Here is a 25,622-nt window from a genome sequence, read left to right on the forward strand (position 1 = left end):
CTATTATATTACTACCGCTTTTTTCCAAATCATTTCATATTCAGCAACCACCTTACTACCTGAAGCTTAGTGTAGGTGTTCACATGGTCATGAAATAGCCCGTGAACGGAGAACCATACCACGTCGCAAGCTGCGTATACTTCTTTATGAGTAACCCTATCGCCATAAGCCGTGCCTCCTCATCCAAGCACAAATCCTAGAGCGCTCTGCTAACGTGTCATGGTGGGAGGTCTAATTAGTAGAGCACACTGTCGCTTAACCCAATATATATACAGCACTGTGTCACTTAACCCTGCAGCAAATGGACCTGATCTTGTCGCCTGACCAAGTTGTGCAAACCCCGAGTTTGTGGGCCCTGCGAACTAGTCTGCAGACCACAGTAACGCTTCTCCTTATTGCGGATTTCAAAGGTACATGGACAAGTCTCAGTTCGCGGTACCTCAATTAGTATAGTGACTAGGGGACGTGCTCGACGACTGAGGAATCGTGGTTCGTTTTCTAGCATCAGCTCCCAGACCTAATCTAGGACCAATACAGTCTCCAATATAGTTGGTACAGGGGATAAAGCGGCCGGGACGTCAATTTCAACCTTCGTATGCATCTAGAGGCCAATGTTATAAAAGTGTGGAGATACACCTCCACTCTCGCATCCGCTTTCATAAACATAGGTTTGTGTTTGACGTCGTTACTGTAGCATTGTCCTTCTATAGAATCTTATAGTGTCCCAGCTAGCCAAAGATTTCCCTACTTCGTATGCAATCAGAATTTAGGTTAGCCCGCCAACGCATCATTTCCCGATCCAATTGAATCTATCCTGTCCTTCACACATCCGAAATCAGGGTTGTTCAATTAGCACCATGGCGCCTATATGGGATTAAACCTGTAGAGCCCAGTGGTAACTATATGTACCACCTACTCTAACATACTAAAACGCTGTATTCTGCTCACAGGCTGTATTTATGTGTTCCGTGTGGTTCTCACACAGCGACAATTTCCCTAAACAGCATTAACCGGTTGGGCTTTGTAGTGGAGAGGTTATGTGTTTCCTGTGAGGCACGGACTGAGCTTTTTGCCCACAAAGTGTATTTGTGTGTTCCATATGGTTCTCACAATAAACAGCGACTGTTTCCCTAAACAGCATTAACCGGTTGGGCTTTGTAGTGGAGAGGTTATGTGTTTCCTGTGAGGCACGGACTGAGCTTTTTGCCCACAAAGTGTATTTGTGTGTTCCATATGGTTCTCACAATAAACAGCGACTGTTTCCCTAAACAGCATTAACCGGTTGGGCTTTGTAGTGGAGAGGTTATGTGTTTCCTGTGAGGCACGGACTGAGCTTTTTGCCCACAAAGTGTATTTGTGTGTTCCATATGGTTCTCACAATAAACAGCGACTGTTTCCCTAAACAGCATTAACCGGTTGGGCTTTGTAGCGGAGACGTTATTTGTTTCCTGTGAGGCACGGACTGAATATTTGTATATAATATTTAGAAGAAAAAATGGGTCATGTATCCTGAGTCGACCCCAGGAGTCTAATGCGGGTAGACGGATCAAGTAAATTGAAAAAGAAATCATCGGGAATCGATCCGGCGACCGTCCGGCTTGTAACATAATGCCTCAATCAACTATGCTACCGTGTGTGCCCCATGGACGTAGGTGGTAGTATAATAATAAAACAGATCACAGAGAAGTAGGGGACAGTGATATGGAGTGGGTTCTTCTGGCTCAGGATAGGAAAAAATGGAGGGCTCTTGTGAGCACGGTAATGAGCATTCGTTTTCCATAAAATGTTCTTGAATTGCTGAGCGACTGGCAGATTCTCGACAAGGACTCGACTCCATGGATGTAGTTAGTTAGAAATATTTGAATATGAAGTTAGTTTCGATAAAGTAATATACAAAAGCGAGATATTTCTGGGTTAAAGAAGTATATGAATGTGTTCTGGGCTCTAATCTTGCCTCGAATATCTGAATATGAAGTGCGAAAATCTGAGGTGCTCACGTCAGTTTCATATGGGGATTTAGTTCCAAAGCTTCGCAATATAAAACGCGAATTGAGTCAACATTCTATTAAATATTAACGCGTCGGTTCCGAGAAATGACCAATGACGAAACGTGACGTTTCATCCAATGCACGGATTATACATCGGTGCTAAATTCTATATATATTTTTTATTTCTAACAATATTTTTCATAGGATTGCAGTGGCGTTAACGGTTAATATATTTGGACAGGCGTGGATTTGCACGCATTCAGATGGCGTTAGAAACTTACACAGTGCTGTATGTTTAAATGTCTTCGTGTATACATCAACATCAGACAACTGCTCAAATGGTTAAATTTTCATTAGAACGTTATTAAAATTTCTAGGATGTGAGTCAGAATCAGAGTCAGTGTTACTTTACGACTGGAGGTTTACCGACAATCAGTTCGTCTCGCTTACAAACACCTCGAGACCCACGGCCAGAAAATTGTTATTTTCCAACTAAACACTTTCGGTTATATTCCTTATGTAACATCCTCGCTGGCGAGAGGATGGGTCTGTCGTTTACTATTGATGCTGGGCCTCGCCAGCGCAGTTATTCAGAGGTCCGAGTCTCATGGGACTCATGATCATATTTTACTGTCTCAGATTCGGGACTCCCACAACCTGGAGGGCCAGGTCCCCGTATTTACACCCCCAAGAAACGGTATCGCTCAGTTATACCTCCAGGAACTGGGTTCCCTTTCCGTCGCCTCCTACGACTCGCAGGGCTGCTTGTAACATTTTGGCACGGATCATATAGAAAACATGGCACTTCTATCGCTGCGCTTTTGTTCGTTGTGGCGGAAACGTGTTTACAGAACCGTTGTTTAGAAACTGATTATATAATCCCGTTGCTCTATTGTTGCCTGCATATATGTTGCGGGCGTTACCTAACAACGGACGCTGTTTAACGAGTCACTGCTTAGCAACGGGTCTGTACCTCACAGTACGTCAGTAAGTGCAACCGCTATCCGGGATCGGATTTGAACTCGGGGCCACCCAACATGTAGCAGCAGCGATAAGCATTTCACTGGAGTACATGTATTTCTGGTGAAAGAAAAAATTGTTATAAGCTGTAATAAAATATTCCATTTGTATTACATACATTGCCGGTCACGGTAGCCGAGCGCTCTAAGGCAGGCACTATCTTCGCTCCCTCGGAAGCCGGGACGTGGGTTCGAATCCCACTCAGGGCATGGATGTTTAGTGTTTGTGTGTAGGTAGAGGCCTTGAGACGAGCTGGTCACCCGCCCAAGTACTCCTACCGTGTGTCTAAGATCTAGTGAACCGAAGTGAAACTGAGAGTTTCATGGAGCTAGGCTAAGGCCCAAATTGGGGCTGTAGCGCCAAAAGGAAAGAGTTACATGCATTTTGATATTAAATACTTGCAGCGGTGCTCTTATTCATAGAATCAGATAGAATTTATGATAACTGAATGTTAAATCTGGAAATATGGGGTGAATATCTGCTGAAGACGTCAATCAAATTATATGCAATGTAGAGCATGATGCTTTTATAAGATTTCTCAGAACGGGCGATATTTTTACACTTGCAGCATACAAAATTCTAATATACCGGGGTAACATTACGGAAGATTGAACTCGCGATATATACACGTGTATATGTCTGTATGAATTTTTTAAAAGACCATTTTCAAATAAAGTGATTGGATAGACTTATCCCGCGCTTTGGTTTCTTGAAAGCAGCCAGTACTTGTGTGCTAGGTACAGTTGAGAGCAAGTGATGTGGAACAGGCTTACAGTTTATTACAGGCCCTTCAAGGGGCGGTGTATTAAATCGTAAGGCGGAGAGCCGCATCTTCCCCTTGCGATTATATTTTCTGCATCTCTCTTCTTCGGTTCTTCTCTTTGACTCCTGTCCCTCTCTTGTGATCCATCCTTCCACCATCCCTTTGCCTCCCTTTCTCATGGTAATCACCACTCAGATAAATCTCAACCTTGTGGAAAGGAAGGGATAGGGGTGAAAGTGAAGGGCAAAAAGGGAGGTGCAATAGCTCCCCCGCTTGCTATGGTAATGAGGAAAGAGTAACGGGTCTTCATCTAGAGAGCAGGGAACTGCTGAACTGCCTAAGCTTCAGCGAATTGGTCAGGGTGCAAACCGCCGTCTGAAATGGCTCCACTCATTCTGTATTGGATAGTTAGTGTTCAGGGCTCTGTTTTCGACTGAATTCGACTCAGTCTTCTATACAAAGAAAGGACGAGTGTATCTTCATTGGTTGCATCCTGTTGTGTGTTTCAGCTATATATAGGAATTAGGTTAACCGTCAGCGCAACAAATATACTCGATTTTAATGTTTTACAATTAGACTTTTTATTGCTGCCACATGTTTCGGCCTTATAAGACCATCGTCAGGCAGTTATACACAGGAATACGTACAGTTACTGAACTGCCGATACGGATCCGTACCAGTTCGACGTGTCGTATATATACTGACAGAAACATTTTGTCTCAAATTGGTAAGTATTACAACTAAATATAAAATAGAAGATGAAAACTAAAAAACTAAGATCCGTGGCCTGTAGTCCGCAAGCGAACTACATCGACAGAGCGACCGCCGCTTTTCGGCGAAATTAGTGCCAACTTTTGCGGATAGAGGGTGTCACGTGGTTAGCGGAACTGGTCCCCACGGCCGTTAATCTAGGTTTTGTAAAATAAAAGATAAAATAAAATAAAATAAAATAAAGGACAAAGAATGAAAATATATACCATATATCTAAGATGTATTAGGTGATATGTGTTGATTTATTACAGATATATTAAAAATACTTAAAATATTTTAAAAGTATTTAGAACTATTAAGATGAGAGGTTAAGAATATTCATCATTCATCAGTAATCTGTCAGACGACAGGTCCACAGTCTCTTCCAAAACAATTCCTCCACTTGATGCGATCTAGAGCTTTCTCCTTCAAATGAAAATATCCTCTTCTGTCCCCAAGGTCATCCAGCATCTTCTTACGTCTTCTTCCTCGTCTTCTGGTCACTTCTATCCGCCCCTCTATTTAAGAATATGCATGCCAAATTAATTCTAAGGTTCCGATGCTACAGTGTAGTACTGGACATGTTGTGTCATTTGTAGGTCTTTGTTGTTCGAAGCTTTCTGCATAGTAAAGCCAGGCCGTGGAGCCCAGAGATAAGTTTCTATGATGCATAGGTTGTTAATGTGTGATGTATTGGGTGTGTATAACACCGATAATTTTACGTAACTCCTCTGCACGGACCGCATAGACCACAGCGTTCATTCTCATATGTTAACCTTTTTCCGTTATCAAGGGAACGTGTTTAGAGAGCCGTTTCCCAGAAACGGATCTGGTAAAACCGCCCAGCTCACAATCATTGCATAGCAACGGTACCAGACGCTGCAGTGTATTTGCACCTCCACTTCCGCTCCACATCTTAAAGCTGTAGGGATTAGGCATTTCAGTAGCGCTAATCTCACCTTTACGCATCACAAAGAAAGCGAAAGCGGTTTCTGGACAAACCAGAGATGTTTATAAACATTTTAGGAGACATGAAGGAACTCGATTAAATACAAGAAGGCCTACATGCAGTCTATATGAAGAAGGAACGGCCTAACAAATCAGAAAAATATGGATCATTGGTCCCGTTAGACCCTAAACCAAGAATGATTAAGCTGGCGGTGGTCAGCAGTAATTTACCAGACGGACGAACTACGTCATCATGCTAATGTTCTATTGCATCTAGCGAAATAGACAATGCCATAGCTCGGGCGGTTATTCGTCGGCTTCCCACCGTTGCGGCTCAAGTTCGATCCCAGATCAGGGTATGTGGGATTTGTGGTGGACACAGTACATCTATCTATCTATCTATCTATCTGTCTATCTGTTTGTCTGACTGTCTGTGGTTCTAGAGCCCTTTGTTCGGCCCTGGCATCTACTTCAGTTTCGTAATCTCTCTTTACACATACGGTAGGCCTTCTTGGACGGGGGATCAGCCCGTGGCAAGGCCGCTACCTACACACGGAACAACACGAACACAGAATAAACGCATACAGACATCCATGCCTCGAGTTGGATTCGAACCCACGATCCCGGTGTTCGAGCGGACGACGACAGTTCATGCCTTAGACAGCGCGACCACTGAGATCGGTATATGATACATGTAATAAGAGAACATTTGAATAAAAATGCATAGTATTTGTATTGACGTGGGAAGACAAAACAGGTGAGTTACGATGAAAGGAGGAATTCACCGATTTTGTTCAACAATTTAAGGAGATTGTAGGATAAAGAAATGAATACAGAATTATGTACGGGGAGGGACCAGGAGAAGAGTGGCGGGGCGGAGAATAGGAATCTGGAGACTGGAAGGGGGGGGGGATTGAAGAAAAACGCATATGGGATTACCCCCATTTGTTGTAGCAGAGGAGGAGACTGAACTCACATATCGAGGTCTGAAGGAAAAAAAATATTTGGAGGGATGAAATTTTGGACAAGAGATTTCGGAATGTCGATGCATAAATAGGCATTAAGAAAGTAGAATTATGGAAGAACAAAGAGAAATTCAGAATGTTATAATAATTAACTCCTTGGCTTTAGTCCGCAAGCGAACTGTACCGACCGAGCGACCACTGCTTGTCGGCGAAATTAGTGCCAGCTTTAGCGGATAGAGGGTGTCGCGTGGTGAGCGCAACGAATCCCCACGTCGCGTTAATTTCAGTTTTCTAGACCGGAGCCGCTACTTTTCCGTTCAAGTAGCTCCTCAGTTATCCTCACGAGGCTGAGTACCAGAAAATCTGGTAGCCCCGGAAATCGAACCCGGGATCTCTGGCTCTGTAGCCAGGGACTCTGACCACTAGACCACAGAGACGGTCAGTCACACTCATACACGTGATAATATCAAAAGCGTCGTTAAGTAATCCGCAAACAGAAAACAGAGGGCTGTAATGTTACGTCAGTAGAGCCAGAAGTGTCTCGGATACACGTTTTCTCACCCCTGTTGTGTAATCGTGATAAGGAAGTTAATCTCTCTGCCTTGCAACCAGCTGCAATGCTGATCTGCTCTAAGAGACGTAATTTTACTTCATACAAGGCACGAGTTTCTACACTTAGATTAACAGCCGTCTGATTTCATTACACGTATTCGTGTCAGCTCAGTTACTGTGTAACGAGGCATTTATTTATGGCCTGGCTTCGGTGCACGGCAACGATCTCACGAACTAACGTTTGAAGGCACAGTGGCACAGGTGTCCGCGGCTAGATATCATTGTAGGATTTCGGAATTCAAGAAAATTTCGCATGTAATTTTGAAAGTTTTTCAACCGTTTTGACAAACATTTTGTTTTACCAGGGTTACTGGGTTATTTGACCGCCTCTGTTGTCTAGTGGTCAGAGTTCCTGGCTACAAATCCAGAGATCCCTGGTTCGATTCCTTGCGCTACCAGATTTTCTGAGAAGTAGTGGGTCTGGAACCGGGTCCACTCAGCCTCGTGAGGATAATTGAAGAGCTATTTCAAGGAAATACCAGCTCAGATCTAGAAAACCGAAATTATCGGCCATGGGGATTCATTGCACTGACCACGCGACACCCTCTATCCACTAAAGTTTGCACTAACTTCGCCGACAAGCGGTTGTCGCTAGGTCGGTATAGTTCGCTTGCGGACTCAAGCCATGGAGTTTGATCTACTGGGTTATTTTGGGATTTGTCTATCGTCTGTCCAAAATCTATATAACCCCCAGTATTATACACCATCGTCAGAACCATACAGAAGTTGGCTTCTAATAATATTGTTAGCGTGTAGAACCGTTGCTATGCAACTACCGCGAGATAACAGATATACCATCCCGCAGACACGGAAACGAAGGCAACAGTGGTACAGCAACAGAAGAACGGTGTCTCGTACGTGGTCCGTGGCGAGGGATTATAAGTGAGACAAGGTTTAGAGCTTTGTCATCTTAAACTTGGGGGCGGTCAAGCATAACGGACGTCTACCCCGTAGACTGATGGAGCTATTCCAGCTACTAGATGTTATGTAGAGCGTTATCTTCTGGGATTTAACGCCATATAATCCGCTGAAAAGTAAATAATGTTTCGAAGGAGTATGTCGCCTCTATCTTCAGGTTTTAAGAATAAGAAAAGTAAGAGACCAGCGTAAAGTAGGTGTCATTTACGCAGGTGTTTTGCTTGGCTTATTCTTCAACCCTGAGGATAGAGGCTACATGTTTCTTCGAAACATCGATTGAGCTTCAGCGGAGTACACGGCGTTATATCCCAGAAGATAGAAACTTTCATAAACACCGGTGTGAATATCTCAAGTCCTTCAAGGATATTAAGTGTTGTTCTTGTAGTACCATGGTTCAGGCTGAGGTTAATGTAAATGAAGGGACGTTATTTAGTGCCCTGTTTTATGAGGACACTCCGCTCCACCTATCGTACGAATTGAGCCTGATCCCGTCTTTTAAGACAGCCCTACGCTACTTTTCTTCCATCTCTCTTTCTGTCTGTCAGTGGCTCATTATATCTCACACATGGATGGATCTCAAAAACACCAATTTTTCAGCATCACTTTCTGTCAGGGCGCAGCTTTTTGCAGCATTACGTAGGGAATGTATGGATGACTTTCATATAGAGGAAGTAGCAATCGATACTTCAATATAAAAGCTTGATCGATGTATCGAAGTAAAGCATTGGTGCTAGGAGTAATATGATATTGAACCTTTAAAACAGAAACTGTCAAATAATGATTGTTGAGTTCCATATTCGGATAATTCTGGGTTCATGTATCGGTTCAGATTCCGGCTCTGCTGAAAGACTCCGTGGTGTTACTCAGTTACTCCACGCAAACACTAGGATAGTGGTTTCAGGAAAGTCACAGCCCCATAATTTCCAATTAATCATTTAAGAATACATAGTCCTAACCTAACGTGTTGGAAATTTGTTAAGTAAACCAATAGCGATAAATACGAAAAATAGAGACGTTCTTGACCAACGTAGACTCCTTTGGAGACGTAGATTAGAGGATAATATTAAAATATGGGGGGGGGGCTGATGCTTTCCCGGCGGTGAAAACGAATGTTATGTTATTTTGCCTTATGATACAGTTTAGTCTCACAGGCAATTATCAACACTTGGACTGGACCACAATGATATACTGAAGATGTATGTGGTATGTTCTTCCGAAACAATTGTATCCACCTATCTGAATGCATATTAGTGTAATCCGGTTGACAACAATATGAATATTAAAATAGGTCATAGAACTGATGTTTTCAATGTGTTGTGTGAATTCAGCTGGCTCAAAGCAGAGTCCATTGTGAACGCGGTTCCTTCTGGTTCCATTATTGGATACGAATTTTTTGACCATATGATTAACTATAAATTTTGCCTCCAGTTTTAACGATGTTATCAGTAAACGAGACGTTATAACGCCGAATGTTTTACTGGAAAGGAAGTGAAAGGTTTCGGTAGTGGTATGACTTTAGGTACACAAGTATATGACAGTTCTTCCTTTTTGTTATTCTTTCTTATCATCATCATCGTCATCATATTTGACAAAACAGCCATTTTTGAACCATAGCCTGCCTCTGTGGTCTAGTGGTCAGAGTTACTGGCTACAGATCCAGAAGTTCCGGGTTCGAATCCAAGCCCTAGCAGATTTTCTGAGAAGTATTGGGTCTGGGACAGGGTCCATTCAGCCTCTTGAGGAAAACCGAGGAGCTGTTTCAATGAAATATCGGCTCCGGTCTACAAAACCGAGATTAACAACTGAGGGTATCCGTTGCGCTGACCACGCGACACCCTCCGGCCGATAAAGTTGACAGAGTGGTCCAGCTATAACCCCAAGCACCGGGTTCCCTTTTCGTTGCCTCCTACGACTTGGAGGGCTGAGGTAGAAGCATTCTAACCCACCTTTACAAATGTCTAAAAATACAGACTAACTTTCCGTGACTTTAGAAAAGTAAATGTCTCGGTAAAGCCTGTGGAGTCTACTTCTGTTTTATGGAGTCCCTGGGGACAGTGCCATGGTCGATCTCACTTAAATGCGATCCTGAGACCGTAGGATCCGCTTTGTCACTGTTGACCCTAAGCCATCTCCATTAAACATACCGGCGGTAAGGTTTCGAGGAAAAGCAGGAGCGAAATCTGTTGTAGTTTCTTTGCCGGACGTGACCTGCCTCCAGATGTGTGAGTCAAAGGGAGGGGGGTGGTGAGTGGAACGGGGTGGCCTGCGTCGAGTTGTGATCCGCAGTCCGACAAGGTTCACGGCTTCATCTTTAGTTTTCTTTATCTTTTCCGCAAACTTCTAGAGCCCGGAGGCAACAGACTACTGTTAGTCTTACAACTAACACAAACTTTCATTAACTTTATGTTTTTTTACGTATATTTACACTTCGAAACTTTTCAAACAGCCACATTTCCGTTACAGTGGACTTCTGTGAGGTCTTGATGGAATGAGATGGTAGTTTCCGGTTTCATTAAATTGAAATAAAATAAAAGTAGGTTTTGTGTGTGTGTGTGTGTTGTGTGTGTTTGTCTGTAGCGAAGGAGCGAAAATGTATCAGAAAGAAAAGAGAAGAAGAAGATACTGTGGGAGGGAAGGAAATAATGATACTATCGGTATCATTGCAAGGGTTAAAACATTAAATGGAAAAGCATTAAGAAGAGGTAGGTATTTGGGAGTGGAAATATATCTCCACGCATTCTTAACCTTGGCAATAGATCATCAAATCACGACTTCACTGGATATGTACGTTATGAACTTAAGAACTGTTGGAAAGGCAGCCTGACAGAAGACTCAGTACCGCTAGTCAGTTGTCTCTGTATTGCCGACTGAACACTACTTTACCCTTCCGTGTATTGATGTCATCTCGTTGTAAAGGTAAAGGCAAACAAGTTAAGCTGTCCCTGTAACAGGCCGCGGAGGCTCATAGGCTTGTGAGACGTCGAAGTTCCCATATTTTCTATAGACAATCGGCTCATAGATGGCGGTAAGGTGAGCCCTACGCGCCGGCCGCCCTTTACCCTGAAGAATATTCCTGGTACTCATTTCTGTTAGAGGCTGAGTCGACCCCAGGGCCATAGTGTGGCTGGAAGGATTAGGTCAATTGAAAAAATCCAATGACCTCATCGGAATCGTAACTGGAACTCGACAATAAAACGTCAAACCACAAACAAAAATGGTGTAAAAATACTGATTTGTTTAGGCGTATACATATAGGTATGCTTTTATATATACAGGGTGCTGAGAGGAATTTTTGGATCAAAAAGAGATGAAGTTACGAGAGATTGGAGAAAACTACATAAGGAGGAGCTTCATAATTTGTAATCTTCACCAAGCATAAGTAGAGTGTTCAAATCAAGGAGAATGAGGTGGGCAGGACATGTAGCACGAATGGGCGAAAGGCGGAATGCATATAGGATATTGGCGGGAAAACCAGAAGGAAAGAGACCACTAAGAAGGCCAAGACATGGGTGGGTGGACAATTTTTAAATGGATCTTAGAGAGATAGGATGGGATGGATTGGATTGATCTGGCTCAGGATAGGGACCTGTGGAGGAACCTTGTCAAGACGGTAATGAACCTTCGGGTTCCGTAAATGCTAGGAAATTCTTGAGTAGCTGCGGAATTGGTGGTTTCTAAAGAAGGGCTCAGCTCCATGAGTGAGTGAGTGTAAGGAATTAAGAGGCACGGCTCTGCCTGATAACTCAGTATGGAAACTGAGATGCTACCGGAAGTTTTTGTTTCCTCGTTTGGAATCGGCGTCAAGATAATTAATTTAAAGACCTAGTTTCGCTTTACGTTGCCATAAACTTGTTGACTAGTTTAATTATCGAAAACTGCATTAATCAATTCAGTTTGAACTTAATATTTCACGACTCGTCTCTCTAAAGTTCTCCCGGTGTGATCACTGATTTCAGTTTAACAGTCTGACAAGGAAAATCTGACTGTGTTCTGTCAACAATAAATCACGATAAATTCTAACTTGGAACATTATACCCAACTCACTGCCAGACTTCAGCATCAGAGCCCTCTACTGGGATCTGCATTGAAACATGTAGGATGGTCAGTTTGATAGTTTTCAACCCCGGTTAGTTTACAGATGGCGCCTGGAGGAGTGGGGTGCCTCCAGTAGCTGGGGCGGGGGGGGGACACGGTGGAAGGCAAACACATCCCTCGTTTCTGACAGGGACTCGACGATATTGGAACTGTTCTCCGCGTATGCACCTGCTGCTGTATTGTTGGTAACAGATCTTAAAGTGCAAAAGTGGCATCAAGATAGAATTACTGTGCTTCTGAACATCATCCGTCGTCCTGTCTTTTTATTGAAAACACACAAAGTTTCAGAGACTTGATTCAGTTGGAATCTACCTTCGTACAAAATCGATAGAGCTAATCCCTATCACTTGTCCGGATATCTTGTCCTCGACACGTTGTGTGTTTTAAATAAAAACAGGACGATGACTAATGTCCAGAAAAGCAATAAATCTACTAATATACCACTGTCACTAAATTTACAGATGGCATAAAAATGATTTATAATATGGTGATGTCCCTGCACTTAATACTTTAAAATCCTAGTGGTTCCTATATGTACCATTTGCTGTATCATACTAAAACTCTGCATTGTGCCATCATCCTGTCTGATGATGGTCATGTATGACCGAAACATGTCGCAGTAAATAAAAATCTTAATGTAATACTGAAATATTTGTTGTGTTGACGGTAGCATATTGCCTACATATTATACAACAGAGTTTATTTGTGTGTTCTGTATGGTTCTCACAATAAACAGCGACTGTTTCCCTAAACAGCATTAACCGGTTGGGCTTTGTAGCGGAGACGTAATGTGTTTCCTGTGAGGCACGAACTGAGTTTTCTGCCCACAGAGTGTATTTGTGTGTTCCATATGGTTCTCACAATAAACAGCGACTGTTTCCCTAAACAGCATTAACCGGTTGGGCTTTGTAACGGAGACATAATGTGTTTCGTGTGAGGTACGTGGCTTAATTTTTATATATTGTTTAAAAGGAATTCAATCCTTGGGATTTATGCGTAATTAAGATAAACCGAACAATCACCTACGCTGACAATATGGTGGAACAGAATAAGCAAAGATGACCATTGAGCTGTAACATACAATCCTTTGTTATTGGATCCAAGTATGCACACTCAAATAGATCTGTCGAACCAAATAAAGGAACACTACAGACAGGGATTAATATCAGGGTTCGCAGGCTGCTGGTTAGAAGTTGATTTGCATCCGGAAGATCCTGCGACCGGCAAAATCGATCATGGTTTTCCGCGGTTTTCCTCACTTCTAGAACAAGTACTAAGTCGGTACACAAATTCCAAATTGCACTGCTTGCCTCATATGCAGCCCTCCCAATGGTAACATCAAAATTTCGCTCCAAAATGGCCCTTCCCATATTAGATCAAATTTTACTATACTGCAACCTTTCAACCGTCATAAAAATTACTTGGAATCATATGTATTATCTCTAGCAGAAGGACGAGCGGGCACTACCTAGGAACCTGAAAAATCGAAGATGTATTTTCTTGCCTCCTTTAAATGTAGTGTCTGTCACTATCTCCAAACTTTCTCTTCTCTTCTCTCACTTCCACTCTCTCTATTCTCCATCTTTTATGTGCCATTAACATTAATTCCCGTAAATCCCCGGCTCAACTCCCCTCCCCTCCGCTGCTCATGGCAAAGTCCACATCCTAACCCATTTCCTTTTCGGCTTACTAAAGCGTTACTCTCTCTGAAACATAGCTACAACAGACGGTCAAACGTACACTGTCTGGGAACCTTCACAGCCTGAAAATTTTTCTGACCCCCCTCCCCCCCCTAATTTCTCTTTCTCTTTTCACTCTACAAGATTTTATCATGACGTTTGAAAGCTTCCCGGAGACGCATTCTCAACGTAGGCACTGTGAGAGAACATGGTGCTAGTAACATTTCTTGTAACTCACAGGGAGGAAATAATACAATGTCCCTGTCCCTGTAACAGGTCGTGAAGGCTCACAGGGTTGTGAGACGTCGAGGCTCCCATATTTTTTAGACAGTCGGCTCACAGATGGCGGTAAGGTTGTCAGTCTTACACGCCGGCCGTGCTTTACTCCCCAGGAAAATTATTTAATTAATTCCTGGTACTCATTTCTGTTAGAGGCTGAGTCGACTCCAGGGCCATAGTGCGGTTGGAAGGGTTAGGTAAATTGAAAATATCCACCTCATCAGGATTCGATTCCGCGACCTTCCCGCTTGTAGCATAGTGCCTCAACGAACTACGGTACCGCGTTCCCCCGTATTTTTGGAAGGAGGTTCCTCCGAAACGTTGGTACATGCGTACCAGACTACACAGTTTCGTTACTGGAACGTCAGTAGGAGACTCCAGGCTCCACGAGCAGTCACTCCCATAGTGCACTCTTGCTGGAACACGACGGTAACCTAGGTTACGGGGAGCTGGCAGCAAACAATAAGCAGCCCGACAGTGCATTCATTTGTTTGCTTGTTATGGTATGTATATATTTGTATACCGTGATTACTACTGTTTCCTTTCCATACAATTTAAACAGTGCATATGCGATTGCCGCGGGAAACGGCGTAGCGGTTGTCACATGAAAATGGGAACGGGAAATCTGAATGATTTGATTGGATCTGAGGGGCTTACGGCGCCGTGTAGTCTGGTAGAAGTTTATGCACAGTAAACCTCGCTAATCAGGAGTAATTGGAAGCCGGGATAGCGCAGTCGGTATAGCGATTTGTTACGGGCTGGCGACCGAGGGGTTGGAGTTCGATTCCCGGCAGGGGCAAAAATTTTCACTTCTCCACGTCGTCCATACCGGTTCTGGAGCTCACCCGTCTTCCTATCCAATGGGTACCGGGGGGCTCTTTCCCCGAGGGTAAAGCGGCAGGGACGTGAAGCTGACCACCTCCAGCTAGTGCCAAGGTCAAAATATGGATCTATACATCTGGTCCCCAATACGCCTTTATGGCATAGTGTTTAATTAGTTAAGCACAGGAACATCTTTACCTTTAATCCTGACTAATTCGGGGAGAGGTCGTCCGGATTAATCAATAATCCAGGTTAATGAAGAAAAAGATTGCCCTAAAAACTTGGGAAAGGAATAAGTGGGAAATTTAACAATATAAGCAGTGTTACTAAAATAAATAGAAAAATATCACTGCAGTAACTTCTTCCTCTGTCAGAAGCTGAAATCCAGGGTCTCCTTCATCCAGCTGAAGCCAATCTTGGATATTTTCTTGCGTGTTTTCAGTCTCTCCAGCTGCCCTCAACTCAGTCTGAAAGTCCTCTCGCTCCTAAATCCCATGTGTCTCTTTAAAGTATGTACTCAACTGTGAAGAGAATTTTTCATTTTTCGTATTTCGATCCGGATTAATTTTAACTAGATTGGCGAGGGTTTGCTGAATTTCTCGATTGAATATCCTAATTCCATCTTCAAGGAGAAAGAGTAAACCAAGCAAGTAACAAGTAAGAAGCTTGGAATTTTACCTCTTCTTCGACCCTGAAGATGGAAGCAATGCGTTCCTTTAAAATGTTGGTACACTTGTACCAAAGTTCACGTTGTCACATCTTATAATATGCTGTGGTCCATGGGATATCTCAGTCGGTATAGCGACTGGCTGCGCGGCCACGGGGTTTCCTCTTCTCCACAGCGTCAAGACGACTCTGGAGTACTTGCAGCCTCCTATCCAATGGGTATCGTGGTTTCTGTACCTGGGGTTAAAGCGGCGGGGGCGCGAAGCTGACCACTCATCTCCATCTATTGCGAAGCTCAACAATGTCGGAGCTATACCTCCATTTCCCCTTGTGTCGTCATGGCGCTATGTTTATTTAATTAGAGACAGGGGAAATTTACCTTCAATCTTCAAGGTGTTGATCTGCCTAACATTTCTAACACCGTACATGCTCTGCTTTTAGAGCATAAACATGAGTATCAGGCTCATAAACAAGCCCGGAAGCTGGTATCTGACGAGGCTGTCATAACGGCAATGCTCTAGACTTGTATTTGGGAGGTCCTCTGTTCGAATATTTGGCGGCACATTGGATATTCTGAAGGATGTTACCTGTGGATTTACTCAGTCACTCCAGGCAATTTTTTGGTATATTATATAAATGAGGACACGAAATCTCTTTCCAAATCCCTTTAAATTATTCATCCATCCTTCCATTTGACATTCTGTAACTTAGCTACTGACGGCGTTGTGGGTGCGCGCGGTAGTGTAGTTGGTTGAGGCACTATGCCACAAGCCTGCAGGTCGCGGTTTCGATTCCCAATGAGGTCATTGGATTTATCAGTTGACCTAATCCTTCCAGCCGCACTATGGCCCTAGGGTCGACTCAGCCTCTAACAGAAATAAGTACCATGAATTTTCCTGGGTGGTAAATCGGCCGGCGCGTAAGGCTGACAACCTCACCGCCATCTGTGAGCCGACTGTCTAGAAAATGTGGGAAACTCGACGCCTCACAACCCTATGGGCCTCCACGGTCTGTTACAATGATAGCGTTACCTTTTCTTATTTTTAACTTTCACTGACTGCGTCGTAGAAGAACCCACAATAAATCAATGGATTCATCCGGAATTGATCCAGGCCATCCGTAGTGAGGAGCCGCCGCTCTACTCGTCACCGCCTCGAGACCGAGCCCAGCATTGATGTCACTGTCCTCTCCTCGTTACAGGGAGGAGTGGGTTTGCCATAACGAACTGTTCCTACGGTTTCTTGGAAGAGCTAACTGCGAGTTTCATGTTTTTACTTGCAATCCTGATGTATTGTTTACGATTTGAACATTTCTATATCACGGATTTTTAATAAAACGGTTTGTTTAGCTGGGCAGTGTTCATATTACGTTTAGGAGGTTGTCGATAAAACTCTAACAGACTGTACGTCGCCACTAGAAGTTATAATTCTTCAAAAGAAACTTAATCCACGCTCTAAAGGTCAAGTTGTCCCTGTGCTTAATTAATTAAGCACCATACCATGAAGACGTATGGGGAGAGTGGAAGTATTCCTCCACCTCTCTTGACCTCGGTAGTAGATGAATTTGAGTGGTCAGCCTCACGCCCTGGCCGCTGTACCCCCGAAGAAATCGTCCCTGGTAATCTATACCCTGAAATTTTATTATTAAAGATGCAGTTTTATGTCATGTAGACCCGTTGCTTGGCAACGGCCGCGAAACCAACAACTAGAAAACGGCCCGCAAACATCAACAGAGGAACGGTGTTTTCTGTGATTCCCGTGTCGAGATGTTATAATTTAGTGAGAGTCAGTTGAGTTGAGCTGAGTTACTTGGTCAGTGACTGAGTCATTTAGGGAGAGAACTTCTGAGGTTCAGTCATTGTGAGCTTTTGTTATTAGAATCTAGTAGCTGAGGTACGGGGACAATTCGGGAACACATAATAAGGGGAACTTCCGCCGTTGTAAGCCGTTACCGAGCAACGGAAGTGAAAACATGACTGTGGACACTAATCTGTGTGTGTGATAGTGAATTGTAAAGTGTAGTCACACGCTCCATGAAAGAGGCCAATAAATCGATAGTCAATCCAAAACCCCGTCTGTAGTCACACCCAATCACGTGATAATTTTTTCAGGTAGGATAAATCTGACGTCAATAAATGTACACATGTTCCCCTGCATAATTTAACTGCGAATATTCCATACGGGTGTCTATGACGTCTCTTCGATATTGTATCACATAAAGACAGATTTTATGTAGTAAATAAACGTGGTTAGATGTGTTAAAATTAATTAAGTCTCTCTGTTGTCTATTGGTCAGATTTCCTGGCTACAGATCCAGAGGTCCGGGTTCGGTTCCCGGCGCTACCAGATTTTCTGAGAAGCAGTGGGTCTGGAACGGGGTCCTCTCAGCCTCATGAGGATAACTGAGGAGCTACTTGACTGGAAAAGTAGCGACTCCGGTCTAGAAAACCGGAAATAACGGCCGTGGGGATTTGTTGCGCTGACCACGTGACACCCTCTATCAGATAAATTTGGCGCTAACTTCGCCGACAAGCGACGGTCGCTCAGTCGGTATAGTTCGCTTGCGGACTAGAACCACGGAGTTTGTTTGTGGATTATTATTTCTAGTGTAGAATGTATGATATGAACCCTCGGGAAAATGCTCGAGCTTTATCGGTCCGTGAAATATAAAACGTTCAGAGCAACTTAATTTAATCTGGAAACGAAATATGCTCTTCATACTCATACCAGAAACTTCTGGTCATTGAATTCATACAGCTTCAATCTAATTTTTAATCATAGAAGTGATTTTTTTTTGTGTCTTCAGTTTTAATACCATATAAATGCTTCTTTATGATGTAAATATACACGTTTAGATGCTGTAGTAATTAAATCTGTAAACTCTTATTTGCGTTGTACAATGCGGGACGTATAGACTGCCTCTCCTTGGGGGAAACCCCTATGCAGTATCACGTGACGGTTGATCAGAGAGCGTTGTGAATCTCTGCTCCGAACAAGAGGATTGTCATGGTTGAAACGTACACATGTATGCTATGAAAAGAAGCTCTTATGTTCAGGGCTCAACAAATTCACTCTTTCCCTCGTCCATATCGAGTCAGAAAAAGAGACCCACAAGTAGGAAAAAAATATTTCAATTTGAAGGGTTTTCTATCTATTAGGATATGGCACTGTTTAGTCCGTTGAAAGTCAAAGGACGTTTCTGAGGAACATATGATCTTCATCTTCAGGGTCGACGAGCAAGGTAATCAGGAAACTCGTATGTAGCAGCCACTAGTAGTCGTGATGATGGAGGTGATATTTTCTTCAGAAACGTTCGTTGGCTTTCTACGGACTACACGGCATTTTATTAAAGGGAATAGAACGCTTCAGAATCACCGCTGTGAAAGGCTGAAATCGTAAGGTGTTTTAATTTATTCGATAATATTCTTCCGAACTCCCTGTCATGAATTCTCCACTAGAAGCTGAGCAGTAAATTTGTAAATCATAAGAGTGGCCGTCATGAGAACTTGCATTAATCACGTTTTTGTTTTTTATCTCTTATTATGCACGGCGTGTTTCATTCTTAAACGGTCATCATCAGTTGATATGCACATAAATCAGCCAAATATATTGAAACTCTAAGGAAAAAATTTGTTGAAATATGTAAGTATGTAAAAATATAGATAAAGTTAAAGACTGAGATCTGATGCGGCACAACTTCACAAAGAAAGGAGCATAATATTGACATACATCTAAATCCTATATTCTGCAACGTTTGTTACTATAGCAAATGTTTTATTTATTCTGAAATCTCATATATATTTAAGCTCTTAACCTTCATGTAGTACACTTATAGTATATTATTTCCATCTATAATGCAACACATTAATGACACTGATTTACATTTAATCAATACAGAAAAAACTACGTGACCTGTAGCCCGCAAGCGAACTATACCGACCGAGCGACCGCCGCTTGCCGTCGAAGTTAGTGCCAACTTTAGCGGATAGAGGGTGTCACGTGGTCAGCGCAACGGATTCCCACGGCCGTTAATCTCGGTTTTCTAGACCGGAGCCGCTATCCCCTTGAAATACCTCCTCACGAGGCTGAGTGGACCCCGTTCCAGACCCACTGCTTCTCAGAAAATCTGGTAGCGCCGAGAATCGAACACAGAACATCTGGATCTGTAGCCAGGAACTCTGACCACTAGACCACAGAGGCGGTCCATTTACTCCATACAATGATCGTTAAATATACACGTACGTAATGTACAAAATGTTATTAATATTAAAATTGTATGAATAGGGAGAAAGTAAAGGGACACTTGATAAGCACAATTAAGAAAACAATACACCAAGGAAACACAGAAACAGCCGCAGCGCAATAATGATATGAAGGAAACAGAAAAGGTGTAACTGTGCTTTAGTCTCCGTATAAAAGTAGTGCTCGAAAATGGCCTTATATGGCCGAAACATGTAGCATTGTGGTTAATGCATTTTTTAATATTATAATAATTTTAATAACGTTTTATACATTTAACGATCACCGTATGGATTGAATGTGAATCAGTGTTATTAATTTGTTGCATTATATATGGAAAGAATAGGCTATAAGTGACACCTCAATGCAACAGCATGCTCATTATAATATTATTAATATATTTTACATTTATTCCTCTTTGTCAGTGGGAGTTAAATTCCAGCTTTACTTTGTAAGTTGGTTTGATTTCTTAAGGTAATCGGACGGGTCTATTTCGTGCTTTTCCGTCGGTGAATATCCGCAATTTTTCTGGGAAATAAAGAGGAAATATTACATTTTATCGGGTTGCAGAACTAGATTAATATCCGGGTTACAGTCTCAGTGTACTTACGGATGTTACGAAATATGTATCTACGTTTCTGGGTGGCAACATTTTACGAGGGAGAGTCAGTAAGTGTGTCACAAATGGATAAGAAACGTAAAACATGTTATATTCGAACGTACTAAATATATTTATTTCTCGACATATCCTCCATCAACATTGATACACCTGCCCCATCGCTTTACCAGTTCGTCGAAACACGGGGATAGAGTCTTTTGACTATTGCCTCAGCCACTCCCACACCTGATAGGGTGTCATCTGCGACTTTCGAACGTCCTTGAGGGAATTTCTCGAACAATTTGTGAACCGCTTTACGTGACAAACACTTCCCACCTAAACAGGAAATATTTCTTTATGAATATCCTTTGCAGTGATTCCTTTTGTCCACAAAAATCGAGCGTGTAGTGTGGTGTACACCTTAAACACGGTCGCCATTTTGACTACTGAAACTAACATCTGAATATGAATATGCTCGTCTGCTACGTAGACTGTCATAAAGCTGGACTCTGTTGCTGCATAGTTATGCATATAGAGAACCTATTACGTCCATTACATCTGTTTCACTTCCATTTATGACATATTTACTAAACTTTCCTCGTAGTATGACTAGCGACGGTAGTGCGAGCGTAAACTATTTTCGAGTTTGATTCGTCAGCATATAGTGACGTCATGATCAGGAAGTTTCCAGCATATTATGGGCTGTGTCTATTTCTTTTATGGCTAGTGGGGTGGGACTAAGTCTCTTGTGCTGCGGTCACTTCTGGCCTATTGTACCAGCCCCAGATGGTAGGTGAGGGTGATTGTGGAGCAATTGGTGGAATGAAGATTGGCAGGGGAAACCGAAGTACTCGGAGAAAACCTGCCCCAGCGCCACTTTGTCCACCACAAATCCCACTTGACCAGACCCGGGATCGAACCCGGGCCGCCGCGGTGAGAAGCCAGCGACTAACCGCTTGAGCTATGGCGCGGCCCTTGAGCTCTGTCTAACTCAAGGTTACCCTCTCCCATTTTAGACACATAATATGGGGGCCTTTATAGACGTGACATTGACGTATTTCAACTTCCAGATATACGGACAGAGTACAAGAAATTATAGTCCGTAATTATAACGGGCGAGGTAAGCTCAGTCCAATTTGTAGAGAAATTTAGTGTAGGCTGGTCACCGTAGCCGAGCGGTCTAGGGCATGAACTGTCTTCGCTGGCTCGGAAGCTGGGAATATGGGTTCGAATCCAACTCAGGGCATTGATGTTTGGTGTGTGTTTGTGTTGTCCTGTGTTTAGGTAGCGGTTTGCGACGGGCTGATAACTCGCCTAAGGAGTCCCTACTGTCTGTGAAACGATTAAAATAATAAAAGAAAACCTCGACACCCGTATAAGTGTATAAGAAAAACGGACGAAAAGAATGTAGTGTAGAATTTTTGTCTGTGTGGTGACAGAGTGGAGAGTTGGTGAGCCCTGCGTGCTCCAGGAACAAGAGTCTAAACGTATCCCGCTAGTGACAGATACTTTATTGCTACGTCACAGAGGTACATTAATTTATCTTGTATTCGTTCGTTTCGAATTGTATGTCTGTACGTGCCTGTCATCTGCAGAGCGCTCCTCATGTGTTGATATGTGTCCGCAGGTGCTGAGTGCCAGCATGGGATCCACGGCCCCGTGTTCCTCCTAGAGCCACCCCCGGTTCTCAGCTTCTCCAACGCTACCGGCTCTCAGGTGAGCTGCTCGGCTCACGGCTCCCCGCCCCCTGACGTCACCTGGCTTCACCATGATGGCTCTGTAGTAACAGCGGTCCCCGGTTCAAGGTAAGTACCCTTCCATACTACCTTGTGATTGATTGTTCGTGTTTGTTTATGAGTATATAACGTATCTGTACATGTTACGTTATGGTTTCCCAAAATGTTTGTGGTGAATTGTTTAAAATTTACTAGTGTAAACACACAGAGCGCTTCTGTGGTCTAGTGGTCAGAGTGGCTACAGATCCCAAAGTTCCGGCTTCGATTCCTGGCGCTACCAGATTTTCTGAGAAGTAGTGGGTCTGGAACGAGGCCCACTCAGCATCGTGAGGATAATTGGGGAACTATTTCAAGGAAATAGCGGCTCCGGTCTAGAAAACCGAGATTAACGGCCGTGGAGATCCGTTGCGCTGACCACGCGACACCCTCTATCTGCTAAAGTTGGCACTAACTTAGCCGACAAGCGTCGGTGTCTCGGTCAGTATAGTTCGCTAGTGGACTAAATGCCACGCAGTTTCGTTTTTTTTTTTTTTGGTATACACACAGTTTTGAAAACTGGCAGTCAGGCGTTGTGGGCTGTTGCTGTTAGAATTTGTTAGCTGAGGCAGGGTAAGTTCGGGAACCCAGAGGAAAGGGTGAACGTCCGCAGTTTGAGGCCGCTGCTAAGCAACGGTTAGTGAAAACTTTAAGAGATTGAGAACACTAGTGTGTTTGTGTGTGTAATTGTGAATGTAAAGTGTAGTCGCGAGTTGTGTGTGAAAGTGTTCAATAAATCCGTTTAAAAATCCAAAACCCCGTCAGTAGTCACTCCATCACGTGACAACACGAAGTGATATATTTCAGTTACGCCACCTTCAGTCTCCACCTTATCGTGGTGAGGGTGTTTGAGTATGCCAAGGACCCTGAGAGCTATACCAGCGGTAGCGTAGCTACTGGCAGGGCCTCCCTTGCTGGACAGGTCAAAGGGTAGGCATCAGACGAAGAGAGACACCGAAAACTGATGCCGGAAGCAGCGTCATCAGCGGCGACTTGAAGCACAGAGAAAATAATGCTCGAGATGGTTCAAGTTCGTATAGCAACAGGCGTGACCAGAGTGGTTTGAACGGCTGTTGTACTGCGATGTGGAAAGCAAATGGAAAAACTACCACATTATCACTATTCCTGGATAGTCTCTTTCCAAAAACAGAAGATCGCATTAAGTGGAGAAACTGTTTTGGAAGAGGCTGTGGACCTGTCATCTGACAGATTACTGATGAATGAATGAATACATGCTGTATGAACGTTGTATTATCTACTCTGCAAGGGGCTTCATGTCCATAGCAACTCTGTTGTCCACCAAGCCTTCTTTCCAAGGGTACCGGATCTCTTTCTCCAGCACTAAAGCGGCTGAAGCGTGAAACTGACGTCTCGCCTACAACTAGTGCCCAGTTTATATTACATATTATTATACCTCCACGCCCCAATACATTCCGATTACATGATACTTCTGCATGTATTTAGCCCTTATTCTCCTTTCCTGCTGACATACATCATATTAACCAAGGACTCAGAATTATCTGTCAGTCTGTCAATGAATTGTTCCAGCCATAAATTTCTCTTATATAAATACGCGAATACATCCATCTGTTGCGTCATCCAGACTCAACGCTTGTAAATAATAATGTAATTCTTATTTAAATGTCTCCGAGCTGGTTGCCATGGTGGTAAAGCTGTAGATTCGTTTTTGGAGATGCTTTGTTCGATACTCAGTTCGGATATTGGTTATATTAACTGAAGTTTTTCTTGGTTTTTCTCGGTCACACCAATGAAACTGCGGAATACTCTCTTGATTAAACGGCGACCGATTCCTTACAAATTCTTTCCAGTTCATCATTCATTCCATAATACGAAACTATGTTCTAGACAGAGTTGTAAAATAACCAACAATTTTAATGTCACTGATTGAATTCAAGTAAAATGGACAGATAGCACATCCATCGCACGGAAGCATTTCTCGTGATATCTGAATCACATTCATTACACTCTGAATACTCACGTAATACAATTATGAACCTAATGAACCTCCCTTCAAACTTCACTGTTACCAACAGATTTCAGATATCACATTCATGCCCAATTTTCGATATCAGAATATCGGCAGCTTTGCACATTGTTATGAAATTTAAACTCCCACCACTTTGACCCACGTCCCCAGTACTTCCCCGACATAATGGAACGAAATGGGGTCGAGTTTTAGGATAAGCTTCCGGAATTTTAATTTTATGGACAGAATGTAGTGAGCTGAACATTCTAGCTCAGTGCCAAATCATGATTAGGACAATGAACTAACTAAAGCTATTAATTTGTACAGAAAGGGGAAGTGAATACTGTCACGTGTATGGGTTACTATAGACAGATTTTCGGGTTGGAAATTGGATGTAGTGACCATTTTAACACAAGACACTTGACTACATTTAATTATAGCTCCATTGCTAATCTCCACGATCTCCAGAGCACACGTTAAGTATTTTCAATCTGCTGCAGTTCTTACAAGTCGTTTTCTGGTAAACGCTTCTAACCGTGGGGAATCTTCAACAACACCGACCGAGTTTGCTCTTTGCAGATTCTCTTACACTCTATTTTAAGTCACTCTATTACAACTCTCTCACAACTCAGAGTCACTTTACGACTGGCAGTTTACCTCCAATCAGTTCGTCTTGGCGATAAATCACTTGAGACTCACGACCAGTAATTTTATTTTTCAATAGAACATTTGCGGTTACAATGCTTATGTAACATCCTCTCTAATGAGAAGACGGGTCTGTCGTTTACAATTGCTGCTGGTCCTCGCGAGCACAGTCATTTACGGGTCCTAGTCCCGCAGGACTCATGATCATATGTTACTCTCTCAGATTCGAGACTCCCCCGACCTTGGGGCCAGGTCCCCGTATTTATATCCCACCAGGAACAGGGTGACCCGGTTATACCCCCAGGCACTGGGTTCCCTTTTCGTCGCCTCCTACGACTCGCAGGGCTACGGTGGAGGTATTCTACCCAGCCATCATAGGGGGTTCCTCTCGCAACTTCTAAACTTGTCTCGGTTATAATATCTTGGCACGAACCGCATGGAAAACACTCTCCATTTTTATACTTAAATCGTTTCCGTGGGATCGTCTCTGGTTGCGAAGGCTTTACCCAGTAACGGCTTCTAATTAAGTGCCCGTTGCCTAGTAGCGAATGTTGTTTCGTTGTTTGTTTCGAGGTCGTTACCCAGTAACGGTACACGCTACAATACATTTGCTTTCCCTACAAGCCAGGTTTCCAAACACTTGCGATACAGGAACGTAAGCATGTGGTGGTGTTGAAACTGGCAGTGTAAACGTAAACGTAAACAGTTTCACTGCAACAAGCTGCGCGCGCATCGTCGCTGTGGTTAACAGACAACAGCTCTTATTATATCTTTCGCTTCATCAGTAAGAAAGGTAAGGGAAAGTTGTCCCTGTGCTTAACTAATTAAGCACTACGCCATGAAGGCGTATGGGGGGAGAGGATGTATAGATATAATT

At 43.2% G+C, this 25,622-nt stretch overlaps 1 protein-coding gene across 5 annotated transcripts in view; it reads left to right on the top strand.

The window, feature by feature from the left end:
• Positions 1 to 25,622, top strand: part of LOC111872391 (Down syndrome cell adhesion molecule-like protein Dscam2) — a 398,391-nt gene that overhangs the window by 163,031 nt on the left and 209,738 nt on the right. For all 5 annotated transcript variants that reach the window (XM_033754685.1, XM_033754683.1, XM_033754684.1 and 2 more), the window contains exon 3: positions 21,969 to 22,146. In XM_033754685.1, coding sequence (XP_033610576.1) covers positions 21,969 to 22,146 — 178 coding nt within the window. The remainder of the gene's footprint in view (positions 1 to 21,968; positions 22,147 to 25,622) is intronic.

This window comes from Cryptotermes secundus, unplaced genomic scaffold, assembly GCF_002891405.2.
Source record: "Cryptotermes secundus unplaced genomic scaffold, Csec_1.0 scaffold247, whole genome shotgun sequence".
NCBI classification, from domain to species: domain Eukaryota; kingdom Metazoa; phylum Arthropoda; class Insecta; order Blattodea; family Kalotermitidae; genus Cryptotermes; species Cryptotermes secundus.